The 20,910-nt window shown below is 39.6% G+C and overlaps 1 protein-coding gene across 8 annotated transcripts in view; it reads left to right on the top strand.

The window, feature by feature from the left end:
- The window catches only part of PEAK1 (pseudopodium enriched atypical kinase 1), a 108,733-nt gene extending 88,077 nt beyond the window's left edge, over positions 1-20,656 (top strand). For all 8 annotated transcript variants that reach the window (XM_057368722.1, XM_057368714.1, XM_057368715.1 and 5 more), the window contains 2 exons: positions 4,298-5,046; positions 13,323-20,656. In XM_057368722.1, the coding sequence (XP_057224705.1) occupies positions 4,298-5,046; positions 13,323-14,483 (1,910 nt within the window). In that variant the 3' untranslated portion in view covers positions 14,484-20,656. The remainder of the gene's footprint in view (positions 1-4,297; positions 5,047-13,322) is intronic.
- Positions 20,657-20,910: the final 254 nt, after the last annotated feature.

The following is a 20,910-nucleotide window of genomic DNA, read 5'->3' as shown; positions in this document are numbered from 1 at the left end:
TATAAGGAAGACAATTGACCAAATAATTAAAAGCCTTTTCTTTACAAATCTTTAAWTTTTTCTGTCTTTGTCTGAATTTGCTGGGGAAATTGACTTGATTGAATTTGCATGGCTGGAAGTAGATTAAGGTATTCTCAATGTAGTCAGGATAGTATTTCTGCCATTGAAAAAAGCATAGGTTATTTCTTTGTCAGCTATTTTTCTCTTTACATCTAAAGAAATGTGAAAAACAGGCTCTTTCTAGGCTTTGTGATTGCTAACATTGGAAAAAAATTYCCAATCAGAGCATCTGCCATGGGGCGTTGCCTCAGTCAGTGAGTTGGACMAGGGCAGTAAACAGTGCTTCAGCCAGGCTGTAAATGAGGCAGTGAGATCACTGTTGACTAAAACTGACAGTTCAGTGACAGACAGTGATTATRGCATCAGCCTGGTGCATTTTGTACAATATATCATTACCAGAGGTAATTCTCTAACATGGTGTAATGGAGGGTGGGCAGCATGGCCTGACAAGGTTAAGCTTCTCCTACCTGCATCTTACAAGAGACCTGTGCCCAGTCTCAATTATTGCTAAGGTGCATAACTAATGTTACTTAACAAATGTTAGCTTTCCTTTCTGTTGCAGATATTATCATTCTGGTAAGATTTTTATCTATTGAATGAACAACCAATGTGTAAACAGTGCAGGATTTTATGGAAATCTGTGTACAGGACCATTTTATAGAACAGTGGTGCACAWTGACATTTATTGGAATTGGGCCTGTGAAGCATGCTGGTAGCTTTTGCAGGGGTTGGAAGGTACTTGATGCATTTGTGGGGTTTTTTCATGGTTTGGTTATTTTTATCAGTCAGGATAAGTGTTTTTTAAAGAGTGATGTCAGATTTGATAGTTTCAGCAGCTAGCATAAATAGGCTGCAATGCAAAGTCTGATGACAAATCAGTTGCCAGMAAAATTAAATTTAAATACCTTTCTCAGAGGTCTTTTAAAGTTTCAGACCTCTGCATGGTGTCTRGGGACTTAAGCATTAATATTTAAATAGTGTAGTGAGATTCTATAATGGAAGATCTTAATGAACTGTAGAATTATTTAAAGCTCTCTAGAAATCTGTTGTCTGTAAAGAGTTAATTTTTTTTTTTGTAATTAAGCAGTCTGGAATCCAGTTCAAAGATCTCTGTAAGTGGTAGCCTATTGTTGTCCCTGTTCTTCAATTCTCATTTGCCTCCCAAGTGTGGCTCAGGCTGAGCTTACTGTGCTGGAGAGTCTGGGCAGTAGGTAAGGAAACAATGGTTTTAAGCATAAAAGGGGAGAAGGATAGGCAAGAAAAATAAATAAATGCTCTGCTGGTATTTCTATGCAAAAGGACATTCTTTTGCTTTTGACAGGGACAACATTTAAGACAACCTTTTTCWTGGTAGGGACTGAATTTATAAAAATGTGGACTGTGCAGTTTCCTGCCTTGCTTGGGGAAARCTGAGCTGGAAAGACTGGCCCAACGGGTATGAAAGAAATGTACAGCCTTTAGTGATAAACATTAAGAACTCAGCATAGAAACAGTGCAGACATGAAACTTTTTAACTGTATAATACAGATAGTTAGATTTCAATATGGAATATTTGTTCTTGTGGGAAGAAACTACACTGTAACACAGCATGTTACACAAACTCATTTTTCCCRGCCGAGAGTACTTGAAACAGTAACTACAGAATGACTTGTACATTCAGTTCCCTGGATCCTGCCACCCCCTCCAGACATTTGAAAAAACAACTTCTGGTTATRAAAACCTTCTCCAGTTCTGTTTGGATGTCATGGTGCCAGCAGCTATGCAAAAGCAACGCTGGTTGCAATCTCAATATTCTTTTCTATGTGAATGGCTTTTAGAGGATGGAGTCATTAAAGCAGGTAAAAAATAAGAGAATCGAGCAGTAACTCTGTCATAAATCTTACCTTTCTCAGAGAGGGCTTCTGCTGTTGCTGCTGCTCGGGATGTGCATCTTTCTCTGATTTGTTTTCTTGTTTCYCTCTAGTGCCTGTGCATCCCTGGGTTAGCAAACCCAGGCAAGGCATGGTAGCAAACTGTCTCSTGCAGTAGTGTCTCTGTCAAACCCCAGCAGCCAGGCTCTTAGAGTGGGCAAGAGGGTGAGGAGGAGAAAATAGACAAGTGATCTTTAGTACAGAATGTTGTGGGGGGGAAGTACATAGGTCACAGATTTTGTAAGAGTGAGCAGTTGTGGAAGAGGACACATGTTTGGATGAATAAGACCATTGAATACAAAGTAGAAATGAACTTGTCTCAGGATTAAGCAAAAGGCATCTGGATCAACTGTGCTTTTGACCTGGAATCATATCACACTRAAGCTCTGCAAAAGGAGCCTCCCTGAGAGAGTTCATGTAAGTGCCCAGCTGGCAYCACTGTAAGATGCTGCAACACAGCAAACACTCACTGCAATACAAAGGAGCAGTAGAGACCCCGAAGAGTTACATTTTTTAAGCAATCTTGACAGTGATTTGCAGTCTTCTCTGAATATCAGGTATGTACAAAACTGATAGAATTTCCTGCTCAAAAGTTGKTTTTTTAAACACTGGAATAGCCAGGCTTATCATTAAATCCATACAGCTCTTCTGAGAGTTTCTGGARCTTAAACAAAAGTTGGAGATAGAACTTTCATTGGTGATGTTGTCTCCTTGGAATGATTAAAGAGAATGATTGTTAAGAAAGCAGAGTGCAAGGCTCTTCTGTTTGTGGATACATATAAAAATAGGATCCTCTCTTATCTTCTGAAATTACAAAGTGTATTTCAGCATTCTAACTCAGCATTCCAAGGTTTGTACATCCTGGCCATGCGGATCCTGGGTTTTATAGCATTCATTAAAACTGTAACAACATATCTGAAAATGTAAAGCAAGCTAATATTTTTTCTTTTCACAAACTAAAAGGTGATCAGTTTTTAATTATGGATGGAAATTATGTAATTAAAATCTGAATCTGAGATCCCCCCATTTGGTTGAGCATTCTAGTTTAGTCCTGTCTTTACAAAGATTTTGTGGGCTTGGCAGTGTTAGGTTAACAGCTGGACTGTTAAGATCATTATCTTAARGGTCTTTTCCAGCCTAAATGATTTTATGATTCAGCACATAATAAACAGTCAAAYAGTTATAGTGTCTGTTCCCTTACTAGAAAAGATGCTCAGCTGCAATTATTCAGAGCMTCTATTTCAGGTCTGCTGTTTTAAACAGTCAGAGTTGGCTTTCTACCTTACACGATAGTCAGTAAATCTCCCAGGAGTAGTAGAAAGCTTATAAAATAATTTCTCTGGAAATAGTAGTTGATTATTAAGAGTGGAAAGATCTCATTGTGGTATCAGTAACAACAGTTTAATTGTTCCAGAGCAGTGAGTTGGTCATTTGTATTGTGTGTTTATTAGGTTTTTTTTTCCTCCATTACATTATTGTCATTTATTTATTCTGCATTTCCAAGGACTCTGGCACTTATAAAACATAATTGCCCTCTATAAAAGCCATCCAAAACACATGACAGGAAGTTTATCTTCCTGAATTCACACAAATGTCTGAATCTAGAATTTCCATGCTTCTGTTTACATAACCTGCCTTTTGGAATCTCTTGACAAAAGCTAGGTCAGGTTACTCTGAACATAATATTGCCAACAAAGGTACTCATGGCAAGTGAGGAAAGGAAATGCATTARARAAGTTMCAGTCAAGGGGAGAGCATGTGAATTCTAATTGCAGGRTAGAAATTATTTCTGTCAAAATATGATCCTACTCTCAAGGGCATAACACTTGTCAATCTGAGTGAAAGTTAAGCCAACTTCCTTGATTTCACTGTGTCAATCTGCTGGGGCAATCCTGACTCCCCGATGTGACCACCAGAGTATCTAAACTGTGTTATTTGTGTCTGGAAGTTTCTGGGTTCCATTCTGAAATAGGATTTTCAGCCTTTTCAGTGCATTTCCCAATTGTTTTATGGACTATTATCCACCCTTAGTTTAGCACATTTAATAAAAAGTAAGGAAAAATATTACAGTCAGAAACTGATTTCAATGTATATGCCAAGGTCAGATCAAGCCTGACTGGATGTAATGAGATATATGTGATGCTGATTTGGTCATTTACTTTCTAATTAGTTCATCTTGTCGTGTATGTATCTAGTAATTTTGAAATGTTGGGGGAGTCCTAGTCAGGGTTTTGGGGTTTTTTGCCTTAAGCTTCTTTGCAGAGTGCAAATAGGAGCAGCACATACAAAGTACTTTAATTTTCTATTACTATTATCTTATTCCACAGGACAGTCCCGAGCTGCCATGATCCCTCCGAAACAGCCCAGGCAACCCAAGGGAGCTTTGGATGATGCCATTGCCTTTGGAGGAGTGGCAGAGCAGGAGACAGTGAACAATCTGCAGCCAACACCACCTCCACTGCCAAAGAAAACAATTCTGAGAGCTAACACAGAGCCGACTCCCCGAGATCTCCAGAAGCAGGCTCTGGAGAACAACCTGTGCATCATGGCCAATCCCACCTATGACATTGACACCAACTGGGAAGCAAGCAGCGCCTGCTCCTCAGTCAGCCTGGAGCTCAAGGTCCTGGACAACGAGTCAGGAGATTCCTTGGACAGGCCGACAGAGAAACTGAGGGCAACCACCTCAGCAACCAACAGTGTTTCCAGCCTAACCACTATCAGTATTAAGGACCGGTGTTCCAACAGCATGGAGTCCCTGACAGGGAGGCGCCTCTCGCAGGCCAAGCAGGSCCGAGGCGTCCAGAAGCCACAGAGACAAGCACTTTATCGAGGCATYGAAAACAGGGAGGAGGTGGTGGGGAAAATCCGGAGCCTTCACACTGATTCACTGAAGAAGCTGGCACTTAAATGTGAAGACTTGTTCATGGCCGGGCAGAAGGACCAGCTGCGCTTCGGGGTGGACAGCTGGTCGGATTTCAGGCTCACCAGTGACAAGCCGTGCTGCGAGGCAGGCGATGCCGTTTACTACCCCGCCTCTTACGCTAAAGATCCGCTCAACAATTATGCAGTCAAGGTAAGAGGGCTTGAGAAATGGTAACCTGAGGCATCTGTGACAACAGCCATACTCTGCACCACATCCAGTAGTGAYAGGGCCTACTGCTGGCAGAAGATTCCCAAGATACAGGCTCTCCCTTCTGTCAAGACCTGTGTGTGGCACTGGAATCTGCTGTTTCATTTCATATTTTTGGTGCAGCTCCAAAATGATTGAAACAAAATCAAAACATCTTAGTCTTTACTATGGCCATTGCTTAATGACATTTTGAAGAAAAAGCTGTATTACTTTAACAYGTGTCAGCAGCTTTTTGGAAACTCGCAATAACAAAATCCTTTGATTCACCTGCATGCAGAGGAAATTAAATAATCACTCCTAATTAGGAAAGATTTCCTAAAAAATTGAAAAGTTCTCCATTTTCAGAGCCATGTAATTTTAAATGTGAATTCTAGTGCAACAGATCTTTCTGTTCCCATAAGAGGTGTTAGATTTCACCAGTGTTCATTACCAGCCTTTCAAAAGCTCAGCCTAGCCATCAGTGTTTGTCTTATAAATTCTTCAGCTAACACATTAAAGAAATAAGATTTACTAGATTTACTGCTAATATATTAATGCCTAGTTGGCAGCTATCCCATCAGATATTGTTACTTTATRGACTTTTATATAGGTAGTCCTTTCTGAGTGCTGTATTTCTGCATTTTTCAATGCTTATCTGGTAGGAAGATAGTGAGAAGGACAGCTGAGACTCATAGCACTGTCAGACTTCCTGTGTGACCTTGAGTAAATCACCAAACTTCTGACTCCTCCTTGTTGAAACCGAGATAAAACATTTATTGCCTGACATAGATGTGTGAGGTCTGAGCTGTTATTCCTTATAGTTGACATTCTCACAAGGGTGGTGCTTTACAGCAACAAAATGTTGTTACCAATTCTGCATGACTGTATATCTCACTGTTTACAAGGAAGAAATAAGAAACTGAAAGGGAAGATTAGTGCAGCTAATATGTTTTTCTGAGATCTGAAAAGGCATCTTTTTAATGCAGATATCTGCGCCTAACCATTTCATTAATTATTAAGGACTTCATATTGGATATGAAATGAAATATGGATATCTTGGGATGTCCAGTGGTACAGAGCGGCCAAGGAAGAACCAGACCGTGAATGTATCTGGCAATGAGCTCTGGCTCAGAATCAGCATCTGGCATTGCTGGCTTGGAGGGTTTTGTTGTAATACAATGATGCAAAATGGTTGCTTCTAGGGCCCAAAGTGGTATTTTTATATATAGACAAGTTTAAGTTATCACTAATGGGATACYTCTTTGCACATCACAGATGTGTGTTTAAAGAATTCCCTGACAGGCAAGACCTGTGTCATTGTTTTGTTATCTCCTGTCCTCTGAAATACATTTCCCTTGTAGAAAGCCAGTGAGAAGAAAGAACAGCAGTTAACATGGTCAAATATGTGCYAAATTTTCTTTTTTATAATTCAGGTGTCTTAAAAATAGTTCTCAGGCTAACAAGGTTTATTGCACTGTAATAGATGTGAGTGAAGTATCCACAAAATATCCTTGAGCTGGAGGTCAGCAGGAGCTGTTGTGCTGTTATGATGAGAGGAAAAGTTACTCTTGAAAATACGCCCTGGCACTTAATGTGATAGAGGAAGGTGTTTGCCCYGAGTTGATCTTTGACTTATAAGTTATCAGTCCAGGATCAGATTTGTCCAAAAGCTCATAACCACAGATTGCTGTTACATTACACAGAGATTTGGGGAATTTAACTAAGTACGCTAGTTTTTACTACCATGGGTGCTTTTTGTGTGAGCCAAATTACATAGTAATCTACCTTCAACAAATAACTTATGTCTTYCTGCCATTTTAAATCCCTTGTCCCCAAAACAGGATGGAAAARGTAGTGAGATGAAAAACTACTRGTGTGCCTATTGAATCCAAAATACMGTCTTCCTGTTATTTTGGATCAAGTCTTAGAAATACATTTTCAAAGTGTATACGGAGTCACATCTTTGGACAGTGTAAATCAATATAGCTCTTTTGAGTTTTCTAGAACTACCCAAGCAACATGGCTAACAATTCAGACAGTTTTTAAGTTTTATTATTTTAATATTAGRTCTAAGGAAAAAATGTCATAATGAGATTTTTTTAAATTATTATTCTCTTTGTAGAAAATGAGAGCTTCACCCCTAAACAGTACTAATAGTCTTGATTCATAAAATTGGCATTTTAATATTCTATCTCCAAAAATTAAATTACAAAAGCACTATTAAAATTCGGCTTTGACCATTTGACTACTGCTGAATTAAATTTAGAACRATGAACAATTTGTAGAGGTGAATGGACCCATGCACTTTTACATTCTGGTGGTTTCACCAGCAAAAGATGCTGTGATAAATTTGGTGGARAACGAGCACAACTTGTTCTGTTGGSGTGGATATAAGAGGAAACATTMAGAAGMGTGTGCTGTTTCACAGCWCTGTATGAAGCTTTTTGCTTCAACTCTCACCTAATCTGCTAGTAAACACCCTGTGCAAAAATAGCTGCAGGAAGCCATGTGGAAATTATTTTGACTGGAACATTAGTAATAAAACCAGTACATAAGTCATGATCAGAAAACTAGTTTTTCAAATGGAAAAATAAGTTCACTTTCAATAAAGGTTTCTATAAAATTCCAAACCCTGAAGTGGTTTTCTTTCACTAAGTGCAGTACCACCTTCTMAGTAGTTGGTGGATCTGGGACAATATGGAAAAACATTCCCCTGAAACCACAGTCTTATCAGTAATTCCAAGTATGTGGTGAAAAGGTTACAAGAAAGTTAAAAACAGCACAGAGCACCAGCTCTTTGTACACAGCAGATTGGATGAGTTCTGTTCTCAGGGTCCTGACACAGACCAAATAAGGCACTCATATGGCAGGGACCTCTCTTATTTAAAAAACAAATAAATAATGTGGATTACTCTGAATGAATAACAGTTAGACAATGTAACCACTCTGTCAGTGACATAAACTACTTCCACTTTCAGTATTAAATTCTCAAAGCAAACACTGCCCAATATCACAGGCTGACTCACAGAAGCCATGATTCACAGTCCACACAGAACAACAGCCATAAAACTCAGCTGRCTCTGGCCACAGGCACGTGTTGCAATGCTGTCAGGTGGGGAACAGGAATTGCAAAGGTGCAAACAGCTCAAAAGGAGCAGTTCAAATTTATTGCTTTGATTGCTGCAGGGCAGCAGAAGGTTTTCCTAGCAGTAAAACCTTAGGATTCTTGGTAAGGTTCGTGTCCCAGGTATAGAACAGCAATGCGGAAGTAAGCAGCACTGGGCTGAACTTTGCTGGCAGCTGACAATTATTTTCTAGTCACGTTTAGTTTGTCACAGTGTGCTAAGGTGGTTTTATTTGGTAATTCAGCTTCCTGGAGCTTCCTGTCAGAAGTGTTACTAAAGGCCGTCCCAGAACTTCATGCTTCAGATCAAAACAAAGCTAAGTGCATTCAACTTCCAGCCCATTCCCAGTTCAGTCACAGCASAATAGAATTCTGTATTTTGGCACATCATTAAAAAGTCAAAGCTCTATTYCAAGGCCAGATCAAGAAAATGAGGTCAATCAGAGATCAAACTGGCCTCCTTGGAAAATAAGGTTGTGCCAAAAACAAGCTATCAATTTGGGATTAGCAAGCTTTCATTCTACACAGAATTTCATTTGCTGTTGTCCCTCTGCAATACAACAAAGTGGCACAGATGGTGCAGTCTTTGTGATCTTCTGTGTTTCTCATTTTCAGCACTTGTAAATTCATTTCCCACAATATCATCGTGCTTTAAGTTCACTGACGCCYCTGTAAAATGCATAGGACAGAGTGGAAATGAGATTCCCTGCTGGGAGAGTGAGAGTCAGCTGATGGCACAGTATGCTACGGCACTSATAAAGGAAAAGGAAAAGCTAATGCAGAACATTTTGTAGAAAGTTGGAAACATTCAAATCTTACTTCTTGGGCTGGAAGTACTGAGGAAAATTGATATAGCATGATATAAAGAAACATGTTCTGTCCCTATGAACGTGACAGAGGTTTAGTTCACATGGATTCATTAAAGGAAATCTAATGAAAAGAAACAGTGCATTTCAGTGAWAAGGAAGACAGATAATTTGCATTCCTTCCTACTTGTAACTCTCCTTTTTTCTCATTGCYTTCTTGCATCATATGGGAGGGCTTTTGACCAACATTGCTTCWTCTTTTGAACAACCAGCTCTTTATCAGCTCTAGAAATAAGGCTGGCCAAGCTCTTATCAACATCTCTCAGCTGTTATCACATATCATATCTTCATGGCTCAGCTGCATGTATTTCAGGACTTACCTGAAGAGTAGCCAGATACTTACAGGGACATCAAATTACTGCACGTCTGTCTTCTAGAAATTGCTTTATGAATTCAGACAGGTGTCTGATTTGTTATCACACTCCAGGTTTGGATGCTTCCTCCAGACAGCCCAGCTTTCCCTTCCTCTTGACAATTACAAAGTGCCCAGTGTACAAATTTTAGTGTTTGTGTAGTCAGCGATTTAATCAGCCTGAAATAACCCAGCTGCCTCTTCTACTTCTCACTTCATGGTGTTTGTAAACAAAAAGCAAGAAGCAGAAAATACATCTCTAATCAGATCTCAGCTCTCTTGTCTTTGTAGATAYTGAATGAAGGTTCATGTACCCATCTGCTCTGTATTAAACGAGAGAACTGGAAATGTCCAAAAGCCATCACTACCAGCCATTTGTGGGATTAGAGATCTTTTTCCCTCTATTGGTTATATACCTTAACAGCACAATAAGGAGAGAAAATCTATTTTAATTAATGCAGTCCTTTTAGCATTGGTTTTAATCATGATACTACTTAGTACTTAATGTCTGGTTGTTGATAATTTAAATTCTGTTTTATTGATGTAAAGAGAGGAGTCTGAAACAAAAGCTTGTATTTTAGAACTGTTATTGGGGAAAGTCTGGCCCTGCTTGTGGCTTCAGACTTTAGAGTGGACACTGCTGTGAATGTTTTCATGGACACATGGAGTTAATAATGCAACTTGTTCTCCCTGGGAATTGTTCCAAGGATCATTTATATACAAAGCTCTGTTCTGCTGGATGAGATCTTAACTGGAATATTGTATTCATTACAGGGAACTACTCTTCAGGAAGATGTAATGCACGGGGAGAATCCAGAAAAGAGCAATACAAATCTGAGGATTAGAAATAAAGATAGGAGAAGTAAGGGCTGGGGATTTCCAAAAATAAGACAAAGAAGATGGGAAAAGTTACATTTTCCCTGGTTGTAAAGATGTAATGTTCAAGGATGGGAATCAGAAATCAATTTTTAGCCAATCAGCAARGAGAAGGGCTGTCACTTTAATTTGAAGTAAAATTGACTTAATAGTGGGAAGAAAACCAAAGAGAATAGAGAAATGTAAGTGTTTTGGGGTGGGTTTAGTAAATGCCGGAGAGGCATTTCTCAGGGATGACCAAACAGATGAGATTGGCCTTGCAGGCCAGTGCCACTGGCTCAGGAAAAGCATCCTCCACACCAACAGTTGGATGCCTTCAGGTGCAGGTGTGCATAGTCAGTCATTTCTACATTAGAAGCAGTCATTACTACACATCCACAGATGAAAGTGTGCTTCTGTGCTCTCACAAATCTGGGATTGGCCACACTTTMTAAAATGAGGGAACCATTTTTGAGGTACAGATTTGAACGTACAGGTCCTATSTCCAATTTTAACTGAAATACCAGTAGTAAATTTGAGAACATTCTCTGAAGTAAGGAAGAAAAAGAGGCTGCATAGAGCTAAAATTAGAAACTAGGAAAAAGTCTTGATTCCTTTGCCTTTCTGTTGGCAAGGGGAAATCCTTTTCATAAACTTTTAAAAGCCTTACATTTACCAAACTGAGAAGTGAATATTGTTTTCAGAGCACATACTTTGTAGAATATGTATTCCTAATAGAATATCARTTTTAGCTGACTGTGGCACTAGAAATCCTCTGTGAATAAAGAAATAGAGTGCAGTAGCTAAGGCCAAGTGTGCTTCACAACATTTTTTTATCAGCAAGTAAACTTGACTTTAAAATTAAACTCTTTCAGAATGAGGGTTTACTTTTTTTAATATTAGGTCCTTTAAGTATTTTTAAAAACTGAAGGCTGAATTACAACATGCTGAACCTTTTCTGCAGTTGGAATTGAGTATTCCCATGGCTGGCTGTGCAAGCAAAAGGCCATGGACTTGAAGGGCACAGAAGATGGAACAATTTTGCTTTGCTTAATAGCTCTTCTCCCAGTCACATTTGATACACACCATGTGTGTACATTCAACACATATATATGGATCTGTCTATATAGCTTTTCTAGTTCTGTCTTCTGTGCAGTATTAAGTATTTAATCAATCTGGGGACTTCAGTCTCAAAGACAATCAGCTGGCATTTTCTTTTCATATATAATTCAAAGGTTATTGCTGTATTTTTGCCRTCTTTGTTTAAACTTCTATAAACCTTGAGAGAAGGGAACAGGGGCAACACATTCCACTGAGAACTCACTTCACCTCTRACATGATAAAATACACTTGAAAATTTAAATGAGCAAGAGCCACTGTATCAACAGGGTAATTAGCAGTATTTCCTCTCATAAATAAAATTGACTAGAAAATGCATTTTCTGAATCTGTTTTGTGTGTTCATGGCCGTTAGAAACAGGCAATTAAAGTTACAGTGTACATCATAGGTAGGGAAATGTAAGTGCTTGTGAAGTATAGAAACATRCACAGTCTCAAAGACTAGAGGACAATCAAAATCTTGATACAACTTTTGTGCCTGTGTTCCTGTGATTATCTGACAATGCACTTTACTGATTAACTAGCATAAAAGATTAAATCTCCCATGAAGTTATGTTTCTTATCCACATAAGCATATAAAGTACAAAAATTTTTCGTGTGTGTGTTAATGAAAGGTAGATTTGTAACTTACCTGCAGAACAGCAGTTCTGAGAAGAGGGAAAATGAGGAACAGGAAGAAAAGTTGCTTAATGCTCACATTTAGGGCTAGGATGAGATCTGGGATTTTTGGTGGTAGTGACTGTGTATAAAAGTTCTGACTTGCACTAACCTTAGTTATCTGGCTTTCCTTGGTTTCACAGATGAGCTAAGGGAGGCTGTAACTTCATCTGGAGAGAGATGTCTTCCTCTTTTCTCTGAGCCTTGCACTTAAGACCTGTTGGTGCATTATAGCAAGTGAATATTTAGACTTTTACCATGTAAAGATTAAAACATACACTTAACCTTACATGCTTTGAATGATCTCTCTGAATTCAGTAGAACTAAGGGTAATATGCAAAGGTCAACATAGCTGAGTCTCTCTAATTTTAATCAGTAAATGCCTTAGAAAAAGAGGCCCTAACAGGATTTGTCCTGTGACTTTTGTCAGGGGTTGGAGCTGCCAGTTGTTATGGCAGCACAAACAATTAATAAGGATAATTATTATGTTGATAATRTATATATCAAGAAGGTATCTTGGGACATAAACACAGCTATCCATGGCAAAAAAAAAAACCATATGCTTTGGATCCTGACAAATGATTGAAAGCAATTAAGGTACCATGTTCTAATGATTGTCTATTCATCGCCGGAGCCAAGTCTGCCTGGCAGCAGCCTGTGCCATGCACACATACACCCSCTCCCTGCAGACACACTGCTGCAGCTCATGGATTTCAGTTTTCAGATGCAGTGGGCAAGGAGCAAACATCAGTCACTTAGCTGACAAGGTTTGACTTGTAATGCCATACTAACTCAGCCATGTGCAAGCATTTGGTCAAATTGTGTATGCATATTTCTTTGTATCCCCTATTGCTATTGATTATTTTTATCTTGTGTGAATCTTCAAGCTTCACACAAAGCTGAGAGAAGAGCATGCAATAAAATKATATGGATAAACAAGTAACTGTAAATTAACTTTGCTGTGCATTTGCCATATATCAGCTGTTATTCTGATTAAAAAACAGAATTATATTTTCCYTTGGATCATCTATGCAGAGGGAAAGATGCCTGCATGTATTGCTCTTGCTTACTCGCCAGTGAAAACTGTTTTGGTGCCTTAAGATAGTCTGCCAARGTCAGTTCATTAAAAAAATTTTAATTGCTTATGTTTAGGCCTAGACTAACATCAGATGATGTTAGTAGATGCCATCAATAAAGTACATATTAAAAAAAAGAGGATATAGAATTTAGAAATGTAATAGTTATGTCTGTTTATTTTCTTCCCCCAGATCTGTAAGAGCAAGGCTAAGGAATCGCAGCAGTATTATCACAGCCTGTCTATCCGGCAGAGCCTGGCTACCAACTTTAACATCCAACAGGACTGTGGCCATTTCCTTGCTGAAGTGCCAGTTCGTCTCCTGCCATGGGAGGATGAGGACGCACAGGATGTGGAAGAAGAAGAGCAGGAAGAAGAGGAGAAAGAAGCTGAGCAGAAGAACAGAGACACTGCTTCCAGCAGCACAGAGGATTCCCATAAAGAGAGCTCCAGCAGCCAGGGCACTATCAGCAAGCCCCGCAGCCGCGTGGTGGTGATCACACGGGAGGTCCCACACCTGACAGTGGCCGACTTCGTGCGAGAGTCCGTGCCCCGCCACACCAAGAGCCCCGATCTGTATGAGAGACAGGTCTGCCTGCTCCTCTTACAGCTGTGCCTGGGCCTGGAGCACCTGAAGCCCTATCACATCACACACTGTGACCTGCGCTTGGAGAACCTGCTGCTGGTGCACTCCAAACCGGGAGGCAGCACCCTGAGCCCCGAGGCCACAGAACCCAGTCCCAACACCGCCTGCCCAGCCAGGTTAATAGTGAGCAACTTCTCCCAGGCCAAGCAGAAGAGTCATATGGTAGATCCTGAGGTGCTACGGGATCAGTCCCGCCTGGCTCCAGAAATCATCACTGCAACGCAGTACAAGAAGTGTGATGAGTTCCAGACTGGCATCCTCATCTATGAAATGCTGCACTTACCCAATCCCTTTGATGAGAATCCAGAGCTGAAAGAGAAGGAATACACTTGCGCTGATCTCCCCAAGATTCCTTGTCGTTCTCTCTACTCCCAAGGGCTTCAACAGCTTGCCAGCTGCCTGCTGAATCCCAACCCTTCGGAGAGGATCTTGATATCAGAAGCCAAAGGAATCCTTCAGTGTTTGCTTTGGGGTCCACGTGAGGACTTGTTCCATGCTCTAAGTACATCTTCCAACCCGTCACGGAGAGATGCTATACTTCAGAACTGGCTCGATATAAAAAGGACGCTGCTGATGATCAAGTTTGCAGAGAAGTCCTTGGAGAGGGACTGTGGAATTATTCTGGAAGACTGGCTTTGTTGTCAATATCTGGCTTTTGCCACTACAGACTCACTTCATCGCATTGTGAGACTCATGAAGCAGCACTAGTTTGTAGAGCCTGTTGCTTTTCATGAAGCATCCCCACCTCTGCCCCAGCCCTCACTCCAGCCTGCACTAGGGCTCACACTTTGTACCAGTGTTACAAAACAGCCTAGAYATCAAAGCCAGCAACTCTGAGCAAAAAGGTTCTAATTGGAGAAATTGCATCCTGTACCCAGTATGACAGAAACTTTACTTTTTTTGCCAGGCCTGCTAGGGATTAATTATATACACATGACTGCATTTGGATCAGACAGTGTAACTTGATTCATATCTGGCTGAAAAGGAGAGCAACCCTTGATACCACTATTTCTACCACTGCAGTAAACAAATTGCCCTCCTCTTCTGGGTAGTTTCTGTCACTTCCTACATAGCATCGATTAGTGAATAGCAGTGGCCATAAGCAGAGACAGATGAGYGGTAAATGTGAGATGAATGATCCACTGTGCCGCAAAACACCRATCTGCTTTCACTCCACATACCACACATTTCCTCTCAACTAAGTCAGTCSCCCTCAAGTAGGCTGTGCTCCTCTTTTCTTTGGTCTCAACCAAAGAGATTCTGATCTTTCTCTTACACTTTACACCACCTATATTTTYCTCCCCAGATGTGTTTTTTCTGCTGACCATGGCAAATGCCAGTGAGCACTAAGCACCTGGGTTCAGTCCTCTTCCCTCCTGTCTCACTGCCCACCCATATCCTTTCTAACCACAGATCCATGATTTCATCAACACTGCCTTAATCTGACCATACCCYTAGAGTGAGATCTCTGCATTAAAAAGCAGAATATGCACACTTTGTCTATCCTATTTCCTAGGCAACATCCACTAGTCTGGACTGTTGATSTACTGTAGCCATAAACATATTTATACAAGAATACAACACATGGTGGACCATTGAAATTTCCCTTCCATCACAAAGGCACTAAAAACTGACTTGAAATGGATAGGACATTCACAGCAGTGATTGTCAGAGAAGGTTATGTATCAGGGATGAAAATAAAAGCCACCTCTTCTGTTTTGTTTTGGTCTGCTCTTGTCACTTGTGCCATACTGCAGAGTGGGACTGAAATTGGCTCTGCAGGTTTGTTGGCAGGAGATAGAAATGTTTAGAGCTTGTCTGTGTGTAGTTAACAGGCAATATGGAAACACTTTTACTGCAGACATAGTTCTCTGAAGGGTAAAAACAAGGGGGCAAAAACACTGTTGTTTAATTATTGAGGGAGCTGTACAAGTTTGGCAGCCACAACCAACAGCATCGTGATCCACATTTCCCTTTGTGGTRCTTGGCTGCCCATCTCTTGTCTGTTGTAACCAGTGTTTTCTATTGTTGCTATAGACAACACCCTAAAATTGGAATGTTGTCAGAAGAGCTCAAAGAGCATCACAGAGTTTTGGATTAGAGCAGGAATTAGTGAAGATCAAAAGAGTAAGAATTTTTAAAAACTTGAAGAAGCTTTTTCACTTTTAGAGGCCACTGCTGATGTCCTTCCATGCCCTAACAGCCAYTTCCCATGGAACCTCTGTACAGACAATATTTTTGCTCAGTATTGCTAGGCTGGGAGTTGTTTTCTGAGTTGTTCTGAAGAACTGATCTGGATGCARGGGAAAAAGTGATCCCGAATATTCTGACCCGGGTGATGGAAAGTAGACAGCCCTAGTTATGAGCCTGTGCTTCTCTCCTATGGATCTATGTGCAATTCTTGTATTATTTTTTAAAGCTGTACATTACAGTGTTCACTTTACACACCAACCTTTACCCGATGCTAGATCTGCAGCCCCTTCCTTTACTTTCCTGGCACATAAATGCACAGATATCCATGTGTTCTTTTTATGGATTGATGTTTCATTTTAATTGTTAAAACTGTGAGGAATCAGTTCACTTCAGCCTTGAAACAAATAGCCACTTTATACAGCATATGCATTCTTGGACCAGATGCATGGAAACTGAACAAACAGTCCTGCAGGCTTAAAGTCAGCGAACGTAGCTCTGGATCCACGCCATACATCGAGGGGTTGATGTGTCTGTATTTTCTTCTCTGGCATCTCTCAGAGCTAAGCTGAATAGCGTGTGGAAGCCTACATCGATTGTGCCGTAGTATAGACTGTCTTTGTGACCTTTCTAAAGATTTTTTTGAAACTTCTGATGATTATTCTTTTGTTTGATTCACCTGTATCAGTGAAGGATCAGGCAAGGATAAGGATAATATATTTTAATGTGATATGTATTTTTTCTTTCTCTTTTTGGCAAAAAGGTTAGGATGGCGGCATTGATGCAGAAAAACAGGACAGTGCATTAAAAGCCCAAGTGCAATGTATGTAGTTGAAGTACTTCCACTACATCAGGAAAGAAAGTTTCTACACTACTGCTGAGCAGCTCGTAGAGGAACCTTTACAAAGAATCTCCTGTTCAGTGCAGCCCTGCTTTATCTGGACACAGGAGGGCAATGCTCCCATAGTTCACATACACTGAGCATGGCAAGTCACTCGTGTACTACCTACTAGCTATTAGTGACAGTGTGCTGAGCTGCGAGTAGGGCTTCTTGTTCTCTGTGGTCTGGTTTTGTGTTTGTTCTGTAGTGTGTGTGTGCACCTGACTTCTCAGCTAACTCATAGAGGCATAAGAGCAACTCTTGGACCACTTGTCATTGCAGWGGGGTGATCCCTCAAAGCCGCTGGGTGCTCCCGTGTTTACAGACAYGTGTCCCCAGCGTCACTTTGATGTCAACACGCACATGCAAAGTTGGATTTTGAATGTTGTACAACATATGTATTAATGCAGCTGGTCCGATGCCTTTGTATCTCTAGCTATCTAATTTCAGTTTGTATCCTTTGTGATGAACCAATACTCATTTTAGCTCTGCAGTATAATCAAGCATGGATAGATGTTCACTACCAACCTCTTTCTTGTGCAGCACTGGGTAAACTTTAGCAATTTGTAATGTTGTGTGGTTTTTTTTCTTTAAAAAAGAATGGTCAATGTAGTCAAACCTGATCTGGCCTGAGCTCTTCCTTGAGCTTGAGGCTGACTTTGTAGATCTGCCCRTAACTGATGATTGTAACTGTGTTTGTGGTGGTTCTCCATCCTGGCACCAGATTGTGCCACATAAATACACAAGAATGTATGCATTAGACTGATTGTAAACAAATCCTAAGAATGCTACAGCATAATTGCTAAGCAAAAGGAAAAAAACCCGCTCTGTTTGTAACAGGATCCTGTGTATGGCAGGAACAAAACCCTTGGCTGTGCATATTAGAACTTACTTGAATATGTGCACAGATCTTGAATTTTTTTTAGCAATGTCGCACTTTCAGTTGAGCTCAAGAAAGAAGAAGAGCTGCAAATCTAAGATAACAGTATTGACTGTAAATATATATTTTTCTATTAATAAAAGCTGTCATTCAAATATTTTTAACATGAACTCTAAAGATTTTTCTAGTGGAAACTAATTTCTGGAAAAATCAAACGCTTGTTTGAAGAATTATGATGAGTGGTTTCTGATCCTTTTAGAGCCATTAAAACCCTCTCTAATGTTACAGAGAGAGCACAGTGATTGGATTCACAATGTTTAGTGCCTTGTCAAAAACCTGAAATGTAGCTGGTCAGTTGGTGGAAATCTTAATTCTTTTCATAACAGCCCTAGAAAYAATACTGCCCATGCAGAGATGCAAAAGACTTTATCAAATTGAATGCTGTACATCGTATGATACTGGGTTGATCTATTCCATGAKATTTGTGTGATTTCATTTCAGTTGCTTGTACAGCATAAACCTGAAGTAACAAAATTGTGGGCTTTCACATTTGGGATCAGCACAGGGATAATAATYGTGGATAACAAGTCAGTTGTTCCAGGTGACCAGGCATCAGGAGAAGCCTATTGCTCTGACAATCTGCTGCAGACACTCCGTGGTGGGGAGGGGAGGGATCACTTTAGGAGAAGCAGGGGAGGTAAAATGTGCTGCTCCTGCTGTAGATGGTGGAGGTGCTGCACACCACCCTTGGTTTGTGGTGTGAAATGCAAACCTCTGTTAMAACAGGAGTGCTAAAAGAACTACTCCTGAGATGTTATGGAAAGTGGGTTAGTTTTGTATTTCTTAAATGGGAATTACTTATTCACTAATTATCTGTCAAACCTCAAATCTKATCCAGTCAGTATGCATAACAAGGTGAATATAAAGAGACTCTACTAGTAAAAGCTTGCCTACACATTTTTAGGAAGGGAGGAATCCAGAATTTTCTTCTGGAGCCCCTGGAATGTTCAAATATAGAGGCCTGGTTTCATCTCAATAGTCAGAYATGAAATCAGTAACTCCAGCCAGGWTACCATGTTGCTGCCCCACAGACAAGAGTGCATGTAGCATTTGCAAAAATGTTCCTTAAATCCTTTATGCTCCACACATCCCACCCACAAAGTAGGAATGGATCATCTTGACATGTTAACAYAAGGGAATTCCCATGTGTTACAGAGAAAAATATATTATTTAAATAAATCATGAGTGTAAGGGTTCAGCTACTTGCAGAATTTACTCAGCAGCTTCACATTGTAGGTCCTTAATTTAAACATGCTGCTGAAATAAAATGTATCTGTTTCTTAATTTTTGGGCTGAGATGTCCCATCAAAATTAATTTTTCTTGTTTGTAATAACAAATCCCTATGTAAATATAAATTAAATGGTCCTGGTTTTATTTAAATCARTTTTAAGTTTTCTGAGGGATACAATAGAAACAGTCAGACCTTTTAATGCACTTTCTTTTCCCCCTTTCTCCAAACTGGCTGTTTCTCAGTACAAATAGTATTTSACTGCATGACTAGACCATCAGTTTTACTCTGATTTTGCAGAGGTGGTATTGGTTGTGCTGAAAATCCTGCAAAACCTAGAGCACAGAGCCTTTCAGCCAGTGCAGCAAGAGATGTGATTATGATTTAGTTATGCAGTAAGATAACATCAAAGAAGTACAGAAAATARTTTTATATACCTCTATAAAAATACACCTGTGGAAATATTCTGTAAACAATCATATGGATTACAAAGACTTCAAGAGAAGAATACACAAAAAATACTTTTCAAAAGAAACATTGGGGAGAAATTTCTTAAGGGCACCCTCAACTCCAAAAGAAGGAGCAAGTCTTTTTCCCTGCTGTGTTGCAGAGAATTTCTAGTAGACATTTGTATGGATTTTATTATTCACCTGGATGCAGTATTAGAAGGATGGTGATTTTGAGTAGGTGTAGAATGTAATTTAAATAATTTTTCCTGTAAGTCTCCTTGCATTGGTGCTCCACTTAGCCTTTACCCAGAAACCACAGAATGCGTTCAGATCAAGTAGAGTTGCCAGTGAGAAATGAAATACTCAACTTACCTGTACATAAGCATTTTGCCACTCTACAGAATTTGACAATTTGGTTTATACTTCAGACTCTAAAGATTTTCTTTTTTCATAAATCCAAGGGGGAGATTTCAGGGATTTAGAAGAGGTTGGAGCTTTTTTTATATGGAAGAAATATTTGTTCATAAATATATATATATACATACATATATATATATGAGTGCATGGGGGCATGTTACAATATATATATGTATGTATATGAATTTTGTATCCCAAAAGTATTCTTTGCCCCTTCTTGCTTGAAATATATATATATTATATATTGTATATATAATATATATTTAAGAGTGTGTAAATTTTAATATAGTCATTTCATAAATAACACCTCTTCAAAARCAACTCAAAACTTTTGTTTCCTTGTCCTTTGGATTGTTGGTATTAGAAGGTTTTGCAGTTGAAATCGTTGGGTTTTTTTCTTTTAAAACTTAATTATGCTGAGCATTTAAGAACATGTTCTTGTTTTTAATAAAAGGGGAAAATTTCTTTTTAAATTAGGGATTCCAAAATTAGTGGACTTTTATAAATGGGATTTCTTTAAAGGCCTTGAATAAGGGATCTTTTTTTTCAATTTCAATTCCATTCTTGTGGGTAATTTGTATTTGGAATTCCTGGTTGCATTGCTTTATCTGGTGCTTCATATTGATATTTACACATTTTTATATAAATAAGTATATAAACTTCAAGCCTTCCTTTGTGATCAGGGGCAGTTACACTCTGGTTTGCTGTGGTACTTTGCTGTGTACTCTGTGGCATTCATGTTACTGTGTAAATAAACTAGTTTTATTACACTCAAAATGAAACTTGCGATTGCCTRATTTTTCTCTCTTCCTAGGTAATTAAACAAAAATGTGTATTTCTGAGGGAAATGCATGTAGCAAGTGCAGCCAAGGATTTTATTCCAAGAACAGCTGGGTTTGCAGCAGCAGTGCAGGTACTGCAGGTGCACACTTTCGTGGAGGAGGCTGGTGCTCAGAACCTCTGGCTGTGCCACCGCAGTGGCCGAGCATCCCAGCTGCAGGAATTGCCAGAGCTCCAGACTCTGCCCCAT

The sequence above is a fragment of the Malurus melanocephalus genome, unplaced genomic scaffold, assembly GCF_030028575.1.
Source record: "Malurus melanocephalus ecotype Western Australia unplaced genomic scaffold, MMel_1.1 scaffold_96, whole genome shotgun sequence".
Lineage (NCBI taxonomy): Eukaryota > Metazoa > Chordata > Aves > Passeriformes > Maluridae > Malurus > Malurus melanocephalus.
The sequence above is the reverse complement of the archived record's forward strand: the minus strand, read 5'-3'. Positions and strand labels throughout refer to the sequence as shown.